General features: G+C 31.2%; 1 protein-coding gene across 1 annotated transcript; it reads right to left on the minus strand.

Moving 5' to 3' along the window:
• Window positions 1-252: 252 nt before the first annotated feature.
• On the minus strand, window positions 253-8,969 carry LOC125071439. Its single transcript, XM_047681687.1, has 2 exons — window positions 8,915-8,969; window positions 253-1,396 (listed from the first exon to the last, which is right to left on the minus strand). The coding sequence occupies exons 1-2, from the start codon at window positions 8,951-8,953 to the stop codon at window positions 293-295; spliced, it is 1,143 nt and encodes a 380-aa protein (XP_047537643.1). The 5' UTR covers window positions 8,954-8,969; the 3' UTR covers window positions 253-292.
• Window positions 8,970-17,726: the final 8,757 nt, after the last annotated feature.

Genomic DNA, 17,726 nt, shown 5'->3' on the forward strand with positions numbered 1-17,726 from the left:
GTGTCAAAATTAATAAATTTTAGGGTTTTTGAAATATTAAATATTAAATATTAGTTGAAACTGTGCTTATTTTATTTAATGTAAATTTTAAGAATTGTATACATTTTGCCGTGTAGTAATTTCATTATAAAAAAATTATTAGCCATGTTATGCCATATTATGTGAAATCACCATTAAAGAAAAATCGTACGACGCGTATGAGATCTACATATTTTGTACCAATATCAATAAGGATAGGATTTTTATTGAGCTTATAAAACTTAAATCGATAGCTTAATACTAGAGTTAAATACTAATTAACTATACTAAATGCATCATTTAAGTTTTGTGGACTGAATGCCACGTTACTGTGTTTATAGTTAACGTAAGGTGACATTGTTGCAGAAATGGCAATATCTGGGTCGATAAATCCTTTAAAGGGCACGAAATCGTCATCATCAAAATTGGCAGAATAGCTAACGCGATGTTTTGGAACAATTCTTGCTGGTGGTTCCGCGTAGCGACCTCCTACTAATACTTCATCTTCTTGGTCCGACTCAGTCGGTTTTGGTCTTCGAGTCTTGATTTTAAAATACTCTTTCTTATAAAGAGGTCTTTTCTTTCTTTCAAAGGGATCTTGATCCGCAAAATCTTTGCTGTCTTTATAAATATTCGAATATGAGTTCAAATTGAAATCTTCATCCGTTAAATCGAAGGTTTGGGGTCCCGCAAATGACGGAGTTTTCTTTGAATATGCAACATTATTATCAAAGTTTTGATCCGATTGAAAATTGTGCCATGAACTGAAGTCTTGGCCGAAGTTGTTGTCCAAATTGTCACTGCTCGATGTATCTGAAAAACCTGTAGGCGGAGGTAGATTTTCCGGAACAAATGGATTTATAATAGATGAATCTAAAGGAGAACCGTATGAGTCCGTAGGTGGTTCACCAAAATTTTGATTTACAGACTGATAATCCACCATCAATTCTGTAGGGGGCTCACCGAACCCTGCAGGTTCTTGTGTAAAGTATGAATTTTGTGGTGACTTTTTAGGTGGACCATAAATTGTTTTGAATTTATTTGGTTTTGGTGGACCATATTTCAGTTTTGTTGGACGCCGTTTGTAGCTTGGTGGTCCGTATTTTGGTTTCACTGGTCCTCTGTATTTTTTAATGGGTTTTCTTGGCTTGGATCTGTATCTGTTATGAGGTGGGCCATACTTGGGCTTTGGGCTCTTATACCGTTGCTTAGATATTCTCCTATAAATAACTTTTGGCCTATGTTTGTAAATAGGTTCTATTGGAAAGTTATCAATAAATATTGCCGCATCTCTTTTAGATAATCGTCGTTCTGTTTTACCGTCCGATACTTCATGTGTTCCATCCTCGCCGTTTACACAAGATGATGTTATTGTTATCTGGAAATATAAAAATAAATAATTAAAACTAAACGATAATAAAGATTCATGTTATGAACCTTATGCATGATAACGTTAGTTTAATATTAAGAATATTAACTTCCATTGGAAGACACAAACTATTGCTTTTTTCTAATAAAATAATCTAAGCTTTCACGAATTTGCATAAGCATTTATGTGTGTCATCACGATTTACATACAAAAAGATTTAATATTTTTCCTCGTGCTCTTTTGACTTATATTTGCATTTAAGTGTTTTTAACTTTCTCCGATTATTATGATCACTAAGCCCCTAGGGTCTTAGGTCTGGGTGGAATACATTGAAAGAAAAGAAATTGTTTTACAATGGTAACTAGAGCCCATCAATTCGTTGCTAGTGAATTTTAAATTTTTCTTTATCATACCATTAGATTTTTGAACAGAGATATATTACTTATTTAATAGAATAATCCAGAAATCTTCAAAAATTTTCATTAATAGCCTTAAAAACGAATCAAATGAACTATAATCTATGTTTTTGATGCAGTTTTGTAAATAGGCGCTCATTACATACGTCTAATTTGAAGTACGGACTCTACAATTGTAACAGTATTGTCGTGTAATCAATTCACACTTTCCTTCGCTTTCGTAAGTGAAAACAGACGAAGTAGCAATTCGGTCCAAAAATGATTTTAAAAAGAAAAATCATTTGACTTTGCATGTATTAAGTACTACCTTAAAATGCGCAGCTGATGAAACCTAAATCGAATGTTAGTTGGTGGATAAACTTAGGATAAACTTGCTAAGGTAATTTTTCTTAAAAGCCGATCACGAGATGAATTATAAACATAAGCACTCGAATGCTTAGGCTTGAACCCATTTTCATGCAACAATCATTAGATTATTTCTCTAATCTGACATCTGTCTATTACAATAACAATAAAAAACTAATAATATAATTGTTAATTAGAATTAAATATTTCTCCAATATCTCCATCACGCCGAAAGCGTATTTTTTATTTTACGTATGAATTGATGGACGCAATATCTCACAATTAAGTGAAATTCGTTAACTATGTTGCCAATCTGTTAACTGACATGGGAATGTCTGTAATTCTGTATAATTGTCTAATGTAACTTTCTAGTGTATAGATTTAAACATAAATGATATTCAAAGAATAGTAAAAACGTTTTGTTAACTGATGAAGAGTCCATATTAACAAAATCCACTATAAAATGTTGTAACATTTGATTTTAAAGGTTTAATTTTAACGTTAAATTTTTTGGTTTATATGTTGCAATTTACTATTCAGATAGTTTGTATGTCTGTTGTTTAAATACTATAATATTTTGATTCAATTACATTTTTTCAAAATTATATGAACTTAACACCACCATTAGTTATAACTCGTATCATATATACATATTATGTGTGATTATAATTTAAAAAAAAAAGTTGCAAAGAAACTATAAATAATGTGAACAGCATTCAGAACTAGAAACTGTAACTAATATGGATAACAGGAAATAATAGAAGTGACAAAAAATAATAAGGGCTTTTCACAATGGAATCCAAAAAAAACAACCTTCTAATAAGAACTCTATGACGAATTATGGGTTGTATTAAACTAGTTAGTTGTCTTATAAAATGATTGTTTCGCCTGTTTTCACTTACGAAAGCGAATGAAAGTGTGAATTGATTGTACATTATTGTGCTACAATTATAGGGTTCGTACTTCAAATTAGACGAACGACAAATTGGAGCCGGCTTCTAAATTTTATAGAAATTTAGAAGCAATACATACATTGTTGTTATTTGTCAAGAATACCGCCAGGTATTTTGTAGAGCATGTATTTGTAGAGTCGAGATGGGTAGGTGATCCGAAAATGTAAATCTTAACCAAAGTTTTTTTTTTTATGAAATCGTTAGGCGGACGAGCAAATGGGCCACCTGATGGTAATTGGTCACCATCGCCCATAGACAATGGCGCTGTAAGATATATTAACCATTCCTTACATCACCTATGCGCCACCGACCTCGGGAACTAACATGTTAAGACTCTTGTGCCTGTAGTTACACTGGCTAACTTACTCTTCAAACCGGAACACAACAATAGTGAGTACTGCTGTTTGGCGGTAGAATATCTGACCTATCCAGACGATCTTGCACAAAGCCCTAGCACCAAGTAACAAAAGTGGGTCACCAAAGCAAGCATCACACTTTTGTTAAGCACCTTTTATAAGTCGTGTTCCAAGGAAAATATCGGTTCGGATTGTTTCTTAAAGCATTATCTAAAGGTAAAATAACGAACGTACGTCTGTTATATATGTCAAGAACATTTAACATGCTGATGGTGATCATCAGATAGAAAAAAAAACATATCCTCAACAGCTAGAGTATACACATGAGATTAAAATGTTAGATATGAATTAATATTAGAATTACGCATAGTTACGTCTTCATTGTGTCTTGTTTGAAAGAAGCACCAAAATCAAAAGTAGTCACATGGGGGTTACTCTAGGATATTCATGTTTTTAATACATGCAGATGTGAGCTTTGTAACGGGCTTTACTAAGAGTCTTTATGAGCATTATAAATGAGTTCTGTAAACTAATGTAACTACCACAGACAATTACTAATCTGAAGCGGCATTTGGCGGGCCACGTCTGCTGTAAAGCTGATAATGGATGGGGTTAATGAAAGAGTTTTTTAGTGGAGTCACGTCTTGGTAAGGCGTGAGTGAGGAAAAATGGAAATATGAACAAACCGAGATGAGATTGATAATGATTACAGATATCAAATAAAGGATAAACTCTTACCACTAATTTATTTAGATTGCGTTATTTTTCAAATTATTTTCTATTAAGGTACTAAAACACATCATCATATTGACTTGTAACAATCACGTCGCTGTTTTAGCTGTCTTTGTCATTTTCATTTTATAGTTGTATCAGTTTATCACAACCAAACCTCCATAGAAGAACCGCATTTGCCCGCCTGTGGTTTGTTTACTTATTCGAGTTTTGTAATATGCTGAGAATCAAAAACGATCATAGCAAAGGTAAAGCAAATGATATGGTTTGATACAATTAAATCGATTTCACCTATCACACTGAATATCGCGAGAGTGTGTTCAAGCTCGTTTTAATCTTAGCCTAGATTGAAGCTCTGACCGCTGCTATGCGATCCATGACCTATCAGTTTTCTATGGAGGTAAGTTACATGCGTCTCGTGTGACAAATATTTGTCCTAGTTCATTATTTTCACTTGACTACATAATTATCAATCCATGTCCACAACTGTGACAATAGCCGAGATGGCCCAGTGGTATACCACGAGCATCTAAACCGATGATTTCGGGTTCAAACCCAGGTAGGCACTACTGAATTTTCATGTGCTTAATTTGTGTTGATAATTCATCTCGTGCTCGGCTGTGAAGGAAAACATCTTGAGGAAACCTGCATTTGTCTAATTTCAACGAAATTCTGTCACATGTGTATTCCACCCGCATTGGAGCAGCGTGGTGGAATATGCTCCAAAAACCTTCTTCTCAAATGGAGAGGAGGACTTATCCCAGCAGTGGGAAATTTACAGGCTGCTAATGTCCACAACTCATAATATGATGATTATTTAATTTACTTTATAAAACTAATCCACTAAGAAAGAGTTTATGAATATTAATGATTTTAAAAATAGAACACGAATCGATGATGCTGACCAATACGAAATATGCGAAAGTGAGTTTGTTCGTTACGCTTTCACGTCTAAACGTTATCATAAAATTTAGCATCACGTTATAAGGGATACAGAAAAGGACAACGAGGGTTCCAAATACTCTCCACCACGGAGGCGAAGCTGCGGGAGGAAATTAGTAATCAAATAGCCTTTATTGTCAATTGAACAATCACCAGTTGGTACTTAAAACCCTATCTATCTTAAGATCCATCTGTAACAATTTGTAAATGTGTTATTGCTGGGCTAAGGCCTTCCCTTATTTTCAGAAAAAGGTTTGGAGCTTAATCTACTTCGCTGATTCAAAACTGGTTGATGGATACACATGTAACAGTATTTCATTGAAATTTAATACGTGCGTTTCTCACGATGATCTTTTCTTTACATGAAAATTTAACGGCGTTTGCCTGGATTTGAATCCGCAATCATCGGTTAAGATGCACGCGTTCTAGTCACTGGACCATCTCAGCCAATAAGAATAAAAAAGGCAGCAGGTAATTCTATTTAATTTTAAGGTATGTATTACAATGGCACGTTTTCATAAAATATTTTCATTTTAGAAATCAGGTCTAAATTTTAATATCAAATTTTATGCTTGAAATACAATGTAATGCTCTTTTTTTTTCTATTTTAATAGCTAACTGTATGTTTTGCTGTCGGTACGTGACGGACTGTTAAGTGTGACCTGAATTCAAAATGTGTGCCTACTTTTTATGGAAATTAGGTGTAATAGAGATCTCTTTTACTTTCAATATCATTACATTTAAGAGTGGGCTTATTCTGAGTATTTATTTAATATATTTAATGGTGATCACCATTCTCATAATTTTATTTAAGTTATCACCATGGTTTCTATTTACTTACAAAAATAATTAAAATACGTTTTTAGGAATAACAGAGCAATTAAATATCGTAAAGATTTATTTAATTTAAAATGAACAATTTAATTCAATCAATCGCAAAATAAATCATGAACATATGACGCTGTTCAGAGTACACGCAACACGCAGCGATGGATAAAACTTTTTATCTGTCTTTCATAGATGGAAACATCCACTTTCTTATTATTTTATGCAAAATGATAAATGTATTAAATATTTCATAGTAATTAATGTTCAATAATTTGTTTGTTATGTATAAAAAAGCCGGATATCTTACATTATTGAAGATTCAATGTCTCAATATAAATAGGTACGTTAAAAAAAATATATGTGAAATCAAGCTTTTTTTTATTATTACCATAAATCTTGTTAAATAATACTTAAATATAAATATCCCGTTTGCGAAATAAATAAATAAAATGTAAAAAGCCTAACAAAAGCCGGACACGCAATCTAAAGGCCTAACTATGGTAACCCTATGTATAATATATCGCTAAATTCTAGTTTTCTTTGTTTATCTTATATTCTTACATACATATCTAGAAAGAGATCGTTGATTATTTTGAACGCGCAAAGAGCACTTCTAAGATTAATTTTAACATTAAAAATTAAATTGCTACCAGTACATTTTACGAGTTTCAGAGCAGGTTTTTTGCAAAACATTGTCATGCAATATGGAGATAAAAAAAAAAATAACTATATCTATTATTTTGTAAAAAAAAGAATAATTATTATAAACTAGAACTTGGATCCGTTTGTTAATTAATATAAAATTATTATTAAATGACTTCATCACGACGTTTTCATTGACCGCAAATCACGAGATGAATTACAGACTCAAATTAAACACTTTTTCACTCTAATTGTGCCTATATTTAATTCCAATTCGCTTATACTATATTACTTTAATTAAGGACTATTAGTTTCATTATTTACTAATTATATTTATTATTTATGATTAAAATTAAAACCATAAGAAAATCCGCTGACAAATGAAGGTAAAATATGTACTGTACTGTTTAATCTATGCCTATATATGTAAAGATGATCGGACGGTGAATCACTAAGAAGGCAGGAAGTTTTTTAAACTCAGGAATTGAATCCGTAACCTCATGTTTCATGTTATCAACAGTAGAGGTACTATGCTCTATATAATAATACTAGCGATACCTATTTTTGAGGTTTCTCTGATAGTTAGTAGTCTAGTTCACGGGGGGTTGGGCTTTTTATCGAACCTGCAACTTTCACATCTCTAGGCGACTCGTAAACAACTATTAAGCTAACTAAATCCTACAATACACAAGCGATATTAACATGTAACTTGATAAATAATAATAAATAAATATTGGACAACATCACATACATTACTCTTATCCCAATGTAAGTAGCTAAAGCACTTGTGTTATGGAAAATCAGAAGTAACGACGGTCCCACAAACACCCAGACCCAAGACAACATAGAAAACTAATGAACTTTTTCTACATCGACTCGGCCGGGAATCGAACCTCGGAGTGGCGTACCCATGAAAACCGGTGTACACACTACTCGACCAGCAGTAGTATGCTCATTTAGATTAAGCTAACCGAACTTAATAATTTGCTAGTATTCAAAACCTCATAAGCAAACATACCGGAAACACATTTCCTAAAAGTATATTCTCTTAAAATATCGACAAAACAATATATTACTGCCTTACACCCAGTGCTAAGTAGCACGAAAACTTAACGCAGAGTGCTACTAAGTAGCGTACACCCTCATAAGCGTACTCTTTTCGTATATATTTATTGTTAAATTTTACTATAATCAGCTTAAATTAGTGTGATATTGTGGTACTATATAGGATGAGTACTCCCGACTATAGTATGAGTTCGCCATACTTCAATTCTCATTATATAAAAAAAGATATTTCTTTATATAATAAAAAGAAACATAAATAAGTAATGATACTATAGATTTGTACAATAAATGGCTACAAACTGATATTTTATACAATAGTTATATCTATGGAAATTAATGTCCAAAAGAAATGGTCAGAATTGATAATAATTACTGTAATTAATAGTTTGTTGGAGTGATAACAATATACTGTATTGTGTTTAAAACATTCACTTTTATTATATCGAGAAAGTCAGGTTAACTCAATTTCGCGGTTAGGTTCAAAGAGCTTAATGATAAGCCGTGTCGTTTCCTGAACTAAACACGTATATTCTTAGTTAGAATTTAACTGATTTTAGTTCGTATATATCCTCATTTTCGTTTTCCTATATCATGAAAATGAACACAGATAACTCACAAACGAGTTATCTGTGTTCATTTTCTAGACTCAATTAGTAGATGCCATAATTCTATTTTTTTTTTTAATTATGAGATGAGACCTTAATCAATTGATTAATTAATTTACGACAAGGGTCAATGACTTTTCTGATCGTTGTCTTTAACAAGAGAGGACCTTGATTGCCTTTAAAACCTTTGACTAGCATTGCGACTGCTTATTTTAGAACTAGATTTGATGTTTATATCATAAACTATATTTTTTATTACCATTTGAAGGATGGTCGCCGTGTTTGTGCGAACACACAGAAAGATAAAATATATTTAAAAAACTCTATTAATAACGTTCATTGCTTGACAATTTTATTTATATCATTTATTCGCCGTTATCATATTTATTTATTATGAAAAATGGCTGAGATTGTGATATTTTGTTTTAAATAATTATATCTGTAAGTTGTGTATTATTTAATATTTTCATAGTCCTTAATTACTTTGCCTTTGACTGAAATAAAGTAAAAAAAAGTTATCTGTCATATATACATATATTTTTTAATATATTCAATTTTGTTTTGTAAATTAAACGTCATTTAATTTATTCAAAATAAGAATGTATCGTATTGTTAAAGGTTTGATATACTGTATTCAACTCACCGTAAATAAAAGATAACAGAAGGCTTCCGTTATTTGCATCTTAAGATTTTCACAATGTATACTAAAATTAAAAAAAAAGAACACTTCCTTTTTTAAACACGAGAAACAAATAACATTAAATTTAAATATTATATTTTAATATAAATAATAACATTATTGTTAAGACGTTGAATCCACTCGAAAGTTCGTTAGATAGTGAGGTGCGTATTTCAGATAGCAGGAGGGCTGCCGAGTGTGACTGATGGCTGTAGAGTTGTTATTACCGCCTTCTTTCATATTATTTTTAATTTATTTCTAACCTTTCTAAAATAAATTAGCCTTTTTGTGCCTATAAGTATGTAGTTACATTAATCTATTGGTTTAGATAAACAGTTACTTTATGAAATGAAACTTCGTTGATGAGATGAGACCTTAAAATTTATGTCGAATTTGGCGAAAGTTAAACTAGAACACTTCTGCTGTAATATTAAATACGTGTACTGAGTAGAAGTCGTTTGTTTTTTCTTTTTATTTCCATTTTTTTTGTATTATAAAATGTTATTACCTATATCTTTTGGACGTGTTACGAAATAATTGGCTTGTAATGTAAATAATATAATATGTGATGTGATAACTTTAAATTGGATATAAATTTGAATTTATAAGTAAGTATATACATTTTAATTGAAAATTGTGATAGAATTTATATTACCATTTACAAAAATATATTTTTTAATCTTTGGTAAAATAAATAGTGTTTATGAATTATATATCAGAAATGGAACATTATGAGGTCCTAAACAGCTGCCTAGAGATAATTTAAAGATGCGTAGGGGGTAATAACAGCTCGAATAAATACTTTTCACGGACTGCGTGCGCTCTCACATAATCTACATTCAACAAACAACAAAACTAACACTCACTGTACTATTATATAGCTATAATTAATTTGTGCGTTAAATTCATCAAGAGTGTCATTTGTATCGTTAAGATCATCAACAGAATGGGTTATTAGGTAATTTCTTTGTGAGTTAAATGTGTGGAGATGGCTTAATTGAGTTAGATTACATTGTGTTATATGTGTACGTTCGTAATCCATGGTCCGCGAAACTCTGGTGTTTTGATCTCGTTCAAATGTACTGCAAAAAGACAAATACAAAATCTTAAACTGTTTTATTATAAATTAATGTTATAGAAAAATATATTTGTAAGTAGGGTTGGCACAAAAGACTACCAACTATTTTTCTTATGAAAGCCTACCTAGACTGGTACGGACCCACTCATCACACATTCTACCGACAAATAGCAATACATAGAGATTTTAAGTCCCGTTTTGGAAGGAGTGAGCTAGTGTAAGTAACATTATCTCACTTACTTCCCTAAGTTGGTGACGCATCGACGTTGTTGGTTACTATTTTTTACAGTACCAATGTCTAATTCAGTATCAGGTGATCCGTACACAGTCATGACATGTCATGACATGACATGACAGTCTTCCTACTTATTTTCAATAAAAAGATAACAACAACAACAATACACCTTTAAATAAAAAGATAAAAACAATCAGCATTGAGAATTTCATTTAATGTAACAGTGACAGCTTGTAAATTTCCCACAGCTGGGCTAAGGCTTCGTCTCCTTTTGAGGAGAATGTTTTGGAACTTATTCCATCACGCTGCTCCAATGCGGGTTGGGATATATGAGGCAGATTTCTTTTAGAAATAAGACATATGCAGGATTTCTCATGATGTTTTCCTTCACCGCCGAGCACGCGATGAATTATAAACACAAATTAAGCACATGGAAATTCAGTGGTGCTTGCCTGGGTTTGAACCCGCAATCATCGGTTAAGATGCACGCGTTCCACTGGGCCACCTCGGCTCTGTCTCATTTAATGTATCACTCGTGCAATGTTGATTTTAAGCTGACGGCGAGACGCTATTTTGACAATTGCGTCCTATCATTTTTTAAATTATTTTAGTCAATGTCAAATATTAAATTCTGTCATTTCACGCTCGTGTTGTTCGGTGAGTTTCGAGTTTCTTATTACGAAATACCTCAGTAAATGTGGTGCAATAATATTTATAAGTTATTTAATATCTAATTAGTGTTTCGTTTTAGAATTTAGAAAAAGAATTAACGGCCGAGGGAATTTTGTATGATGTTAGTAGTTATAATACGACGGTTCTGTAAGTATCATGCAAAGGTATAACACCTCGCCATATTGACTCCATTTCGATTTATGAAATCATAGTTTTGTTAAATCATTTTTGTTTGCTTATTTATTGGCATCTCAAAGTCATCCATTTTAATTAATTTCATATAACGAATTCATTTATATGAATTTTGTTCGATTTCACCTTATATCATGTCTCTGGGTCAAAATCCCTTCTTAATTTATTCTCATAATAATTAAATTATTCATAGTATCCGGTATCGTTTACATAACATCACTAACTTTGAAAGTGATTTGAGATGTTTTACATATTTTTAGGAGTGTTGGGTGTTTTATTCGAAAATCGTATCGTAATCGTAAATTCGTAATTGTTTTAAAATATTGTTTGCGTAATTCCTTACTCATTGTGCAAAAACTAATAAGTGGATTTCAATGAAATTAAAGTATTGTAAACGCTATAACTGAGAAGTTATGTGGAAGCCGGCTGTCATGGTAAATGTTGAGGACCATGTTGTGAGGAAGGTATTGAGCATGGACGTGGATGGATATAGAGGTGGGGGACGACCAAAGAAACGATAAATGGATTGTGTGAAAGACGATATGGCTGGAAAGAATGTTATTTGTGAGATGACATCAGATAGATAAGTTTGCAGCAAGAAGACATGTTGCGCCGACCCCGAATAAAATTGGCATAAGGACAGAAGGATGATGAGGATGATGTTGAATATATTGCATATGGATTAATAAACTAGTTGTTTGACGACTATTTATCCGAAGTACAGCGATAGACTGACTAATATTAATTTTAACTATTGTAAGCCTACCTATTTATATAGATAATATAGATATATATTTTTAAAGGATCATTAGGTATAATGTAAGCTAAATAATAAGTCATAATTATCTAATTATAAATTTTTATTGTGTAAAATAACACTTATTATTAATTTAAAATAATTACTAATAAATATATTTAAAATAGCAACACTAGACAAATAAACAAATTATAAAGGAGTATGATTGACAATGTGGGTAGTGGGAAGCAGATTGTTCTGGAAGTTATTTGGACGCGTCGAAATTGAAGCGAGACAAATAAAATTGTAAAAGTGTAAACCAGTGTGTTTCAATTATTAAAAGTTCTAGCTAAACTGGAAATGTGACTTCACTATGTTTAACTTTAGTGAGAATTAATTAAACAGATATGTTAAAATTCAAAACGTTAATGCATCTCTATGTGCATACAGCACAAATACTTTAATCCAAAATTCTTCAGCAGGCCCGACTCAGACATCCGGTGGTACACTTCCTTAGCATTTAGCAAAGCAACGAAAGTGTTTGGTTCTCTTATCACTCCGTCTCTCTCTGACAGACGTTAAGATATCTCCGGCATATGAGGGTTGCTTTTGGTGAGATATGACCTTTTTTTTCTCGTTGGAAAAACGCATTACGCGTTTCCCCCAATAAAGTGAGGGGGTATGTGGGACTCGCCGTTGCCCAGGACTGCGCTAAGTACACCGGAATATCCAAAAAACCAGCGGTACCCTCTCCGTCTTTTCAGCGGGGGGCCACAGGATCGCTTTCGCATGGTACTGTGACATGGTGAGAGCCCTAGTGGGAGAGACCTAGGTCATGGGACATTATAACCTAAAGTATAACTACAATCTCAAACACATAAACAAATTCATGGTAAGAACTTGTATTTACAAAAAAAAAAACTCTCACTTTTTAATATAGTAAAAGTTTAGGCATATTTGTGATTCGATTATTAATTTCACATCGATTATCGTTTTTAATATCATCGTATTCGATTCCTTGTTTGTGAATTCGATACACGATTTTTTAATTGATGTTTCCTGTTTTTATTAATTTCTATGTTTAAATTCTCACGTTATTATGTTAAATTATTTATAGTTTTTAATATCTGCCTTTGAAAAATATATTTTTTTAAATTAGTCTTAGTCTTCACTCACGTAGCATATTATAGAATAAGCTTCAATAGAGCTCGATGAGAAAAAATCGAAACTCATCGCAGAACAGATTTATTATATTTACCGTACAGAAGTGAAATGGATTAAAAAAAGACAAGAATATAAATTACTTTAAACAATTGACTAACAAACCAAAAATAGTTCAAACTTCGAATTTATTTATTTTTGACATAAATAAATCCCCAAATCATACATATTGAAGTAACTCTCAACTGTGTAACAATCTTGCTCAGTTGAGCTTCCAAATCCAAATCAAACACAAATAACACTTTTTTAACAAATTACAAGTCGCGCCAATATCGACCTTAGTGTTCGCGCCCCAAAAAGAAAAAAATATTGCAGTTTAATTCGGTTTCGCGCGTAAAAGTATGAAAAGTAAAGCGTATGAATAAAGGAATATCCTAAATATATATAATCATTGAATCTCCACGGACAAAGTGTCTGCCTAAATTTCTAAATACTTTTTTTCTTTTAAATTGTTCATAACTATTTAAAGAAAAGTATACTTCAAGCATTAATTATAATTGCCTATTTGAATACAGCACCGTTAATAGTGGAGCGGATTATTCTGGACCAAGTAAAAGTTTTCATCACTGTAAAGTATCTATGAAATAAATGTCATTTAGATTTTTTTAAATCGAATGGACGTTTTCCCTGTCGTATATTTTTACAGTATACATTATACAATTTTTAAATCAAAATATACTTTATTCAAGTAGGCTTTTAAAAACACTTGAATCGTCATCTTACGCAACTGTATCAAACGTAAAGCTACCACCAGTTCGGAATGTACATTCTACCGAGAAGAACCGACAAGAAACGCTGTAGCTACTTTTTTAAACATTTGAATTTAAAATATAAAGTTATGTCATTTAAATACAATTATATATACTTATATTATATACTCTCTGAATTATATTAGCCCCTTTTACAATCCATATAATCTTGTGTTGATTAATATACCTTATTAATTAATGTGATGTTATTAATTAATGAATCGGTAAAGTTAAAAATATACAACTATTATCGTGATGTGATACAGTCACAACTACCGGGAAGATGCTGCAGTGTAACCGCAGTTTTACAATTATGACCGACGATGATTCTCAACATTTCACGAGTGAGATACGAAGTGATTTACAGAATATCGTTGCGGCACGTATGCGGCTAACAACCCATAAAATAACAAAAAAAAGTTGAACGAATGTGTGACACAAATAGGATAGCCAGCCTCCTTATCTTGGTAACCTAAGGACCTATTGAACGGGTTTCTAGGAACAGAGGTCGTTTGCAATAATTGACGTAAACGAACGTCAGTGACAAGCTTTCTTATTGGAAGAGAAATTTGTAATTGATTTAGTAGTGCTGTTGGCCCTACTGGCTTTTACAGCGTCGCCGAACGTAGGGGCGAGTGTTAAAACTCTGCCTTAAGGTGAACCCTTTTGGGCTTGAGAGTGACGTTCGTTCTGAGGGTGTCTCCTATGAGATCACACCTCAGCTCAGAACGTAGTCGGTGGGGTAAAGAGAAATGGATCGCCGGAAGATTAGTAGATTCTTCTATGAGTTCTGGGAATAACAGACCTTAATCTTAAGTGTCTAATGCACTGCCAATCTTCAGGCATTGTGGTTACACTGACTACATCAATCTATGATTATGGTATGAACTTTAAATTCTTTGTTTGTTTAAATTGTTTAAAATCGGTATTTTTTTTTTATAATATAAAATATACAGTTATTCCGTATCTACTACATCATACTTTCATTCTATTTTCACGAATAAATTATTTTAATAATAAAAAATATAATATAACTACATTAGAAACTAATATGGAGTAAGTGTAAATAACGCCATCTATTGACAAACTATGTCACTAAATTTCAGTGTAGGTATTTTCGTGCACGACTCTAGAGTTATGATCTTTAGATGTTACACAACTTACTCAATAGATGGAGCTATTACGATATAATCATTTGTAAATCCAAGTAATTCATACTTATTTGTAAATGTTCTTGTATAACCAAAATTAATAATTGTGGAGATTTATTTTTTATTTCTAATTGGAACAATATGCTTCGCCCATAATATTTCGAAAAATATTTTAGTATAATATATATGGCAACGCCTGTCGAAGGTCTACGTTTGTCGATAGGTTTTAATGTTAATGCTACCGTTGGTTCAGAAACTGTTCTATCGATAAGAACCGCCATCAAATTTTATATTTACTCTTTTTTTAGCGGAATAACAAAATTATATATATATTTTATTTTGTATTGAAATCAAGAAACACAAAATCAATGCTTGGCATTTTAAAAGTTCAACATGCAAAAAATAATTCACATTAAAATTAAATGAAATATAATAGACAAACTTTTTGGTTTAATTACTTATTTTTAATCGTTGATAGCTTGTAATTTCTTAATCTATCTGCAAATTAATATTTTGTAAGTGAGTATATTGTCTTTTTAACATTAAAAATAAACTCAAAAATATCAGTGGCATGAAAAAATTTATTTGATTTTCTTTTAATTACATAATTATGCTATACTAAAATAAATACAGAGACTGTCTCCTTATCTTCATCTTAACTATATATTCAATTAAATAATTAAGAATAATCAATCGATACATAATCATTAAAGCGTCTAACCTAATTATTTATTTACAATTCAAATTGATTTATAAGTGAGAGTCAAATATAAAAAATGTGTTTTATTTTTTAATACAAAAACGTGGTTAGTACATTTTTTATTTATACTCTGTGTTGTCATTATTATAAAGCTAGGCCCACACGTGGGTAACAACAATAATAATGTGGAACAATGAATTTATCTTTTTAAATTTATTTGTGGCCTAGACGTAAATAATAACTTTGTTTTAATTTTAATTATTAATTGTAGGTGTGAAAAGTGTTTCGTTTATTTTGCATCTTATTGCTATAGAGAATAATAATAATAATTTAATGTCAAATTTGTTTATATATAACAAATTGGAACTTTTATTGGAAGATAATTTCGCTTATAGTGACTCGATTTTTTTTATACAAAACTAATGTCGGTTGACCCGTATGTATGGACAATACAATTTTCGTTTAAGAATATACAATGAGAAGACTTTTTTTTATTACGAAGAGCACGGTGACTTTATTGGATTCTATTAATTAAAAAAAAATCTAGCGTCATATTTTCTTGATAAGAAGAATTTGAATATGAAAATTCATTCATCTCATTTTATTAGGATTTGTACAAATATAAATATAATATTGCTTAAATAAAATTTTACACAGGACAGTAATAAATATTGTTTTTTTTTTTTAATTTGCTCTTTGCATAAGCATTGGTCGGTTGAAATGTAAACATAGTTTTTATATTAGTACAAATTCTAATGAAATGTATTTGATAGCGATTGTAAATAAAATTTGAATTAAATAATATTAATGTAAGCATACAATTTTGCATAAATAACAGGACAGGTAATGTAAATAATATTTTGAATCCATTTTCCGGGATATTTGGATCAATACCCTTCTCCCTTTGCTATGCCAATAGTGAGTGCTCTTCGAAATTCAATTTAAAACTAATCTTACATCTAGACGTCGGAAGATCGTTCGACGCGTCTTGCCCTGCCAACGCCGATCACTGCACAACGAATTTTAGGTTAGTTGGATGTTTAAACCAATGGGAAGGCACGCGGAGTGTATGTACAAGTGCATCACGTTGGCATGGCAGTGTTTAAAAGTCCCCATAAATATGTAAAATCATTTAAATAAATTAGAAAAAATTATGACGTTAAGTTTTTTACTCTGTAAATTTGACATTTCAATTGTTTTTAAAAATCGAAATAATAATTTTAAAAAATGTTCATTTATTTGAATTCGGAAATAAATTCGATTTATTTTATATATTTATAGGGATATATAAATTGATAGTGATTTATATATAATGCATGCTATTACAATATTGATATGTTTACTCTTCACACTAACTTTAAAATGAATTCACTTTTTAATAAAGCAAAACGAAGACAAACATTTGAAAAAAGCATAATTTTACCGTAAATATTAAAACGTCATAGTAATTCACACATCACGTCACAATAATAATAATAATTATTATTATTATTACACATATATTTCTTGTTAATCATGGTTGAAATTACTTAACAAACTCTGTCCTCCGGATGGACTGAGTACGTTGAAAATGTATCTCTATTGTTTTGCTGATTATATGGTAACTATAAGATTAAAAGTTAACTCGGTCTAGATCCAGCGTATATTCAGGTCTAGCATATAAAATTTATCCCGGCAAAAAACAAGGTATTCAGACAGCCAATCCATTATAACCTCAAATTAATATACAAGTAGTTTGTAAATAATTTGTTTATCCTTCGTTTTGCTTTGAATATAAAAATATAAAAAGCGAACACTCAAGAACCAGACACATCGATAACCAAGCTGAAGCTCACAAAATCATTTAAAATAAATATTTACATCACACGAGCGTCACTAATTCGCGTTGAAATTATAGTAAGCTAAAATTAATCTACTTTATATTTAAATCCTAAGGCATCGAACACACCGAGGTACGAAATTATCTGTTAAGCTACAGGCACACTCGTGCGACAGAGCAAGATAATTACAACAAAGTTTTAACAGTCGTTTAATTACGCAAG

Source organism: Vanessa atalanta, chromosome 19, assembly GCF_905147765.1.
Source record: "Vanessa atalanta chromosome 19, ilVanAtal1.2, whole genome shotgun sequence".
NCBI classification, from domain to species: Eukaryota; Metazoa; Arthropoda; class Insecta; order Lepidoptera; family Nymphalidae; genus Vanessa; species Vanessa atalanta.

Coding starts and splice junctions, on each gene's coding strand:
- LOC125071439 (XM_047681687.1), bottom strand. CDS start 8,953: ATGCAAATAACGGAAGCCTTCTGTTATCTTTTATTTACG. Junction 1,397..8,914: donor TCTGTTATCTTTTATTTACG/GTGAGTTGAATA, acceptor TTATATTTCCAG/ATAACAATAACATCATCTTG.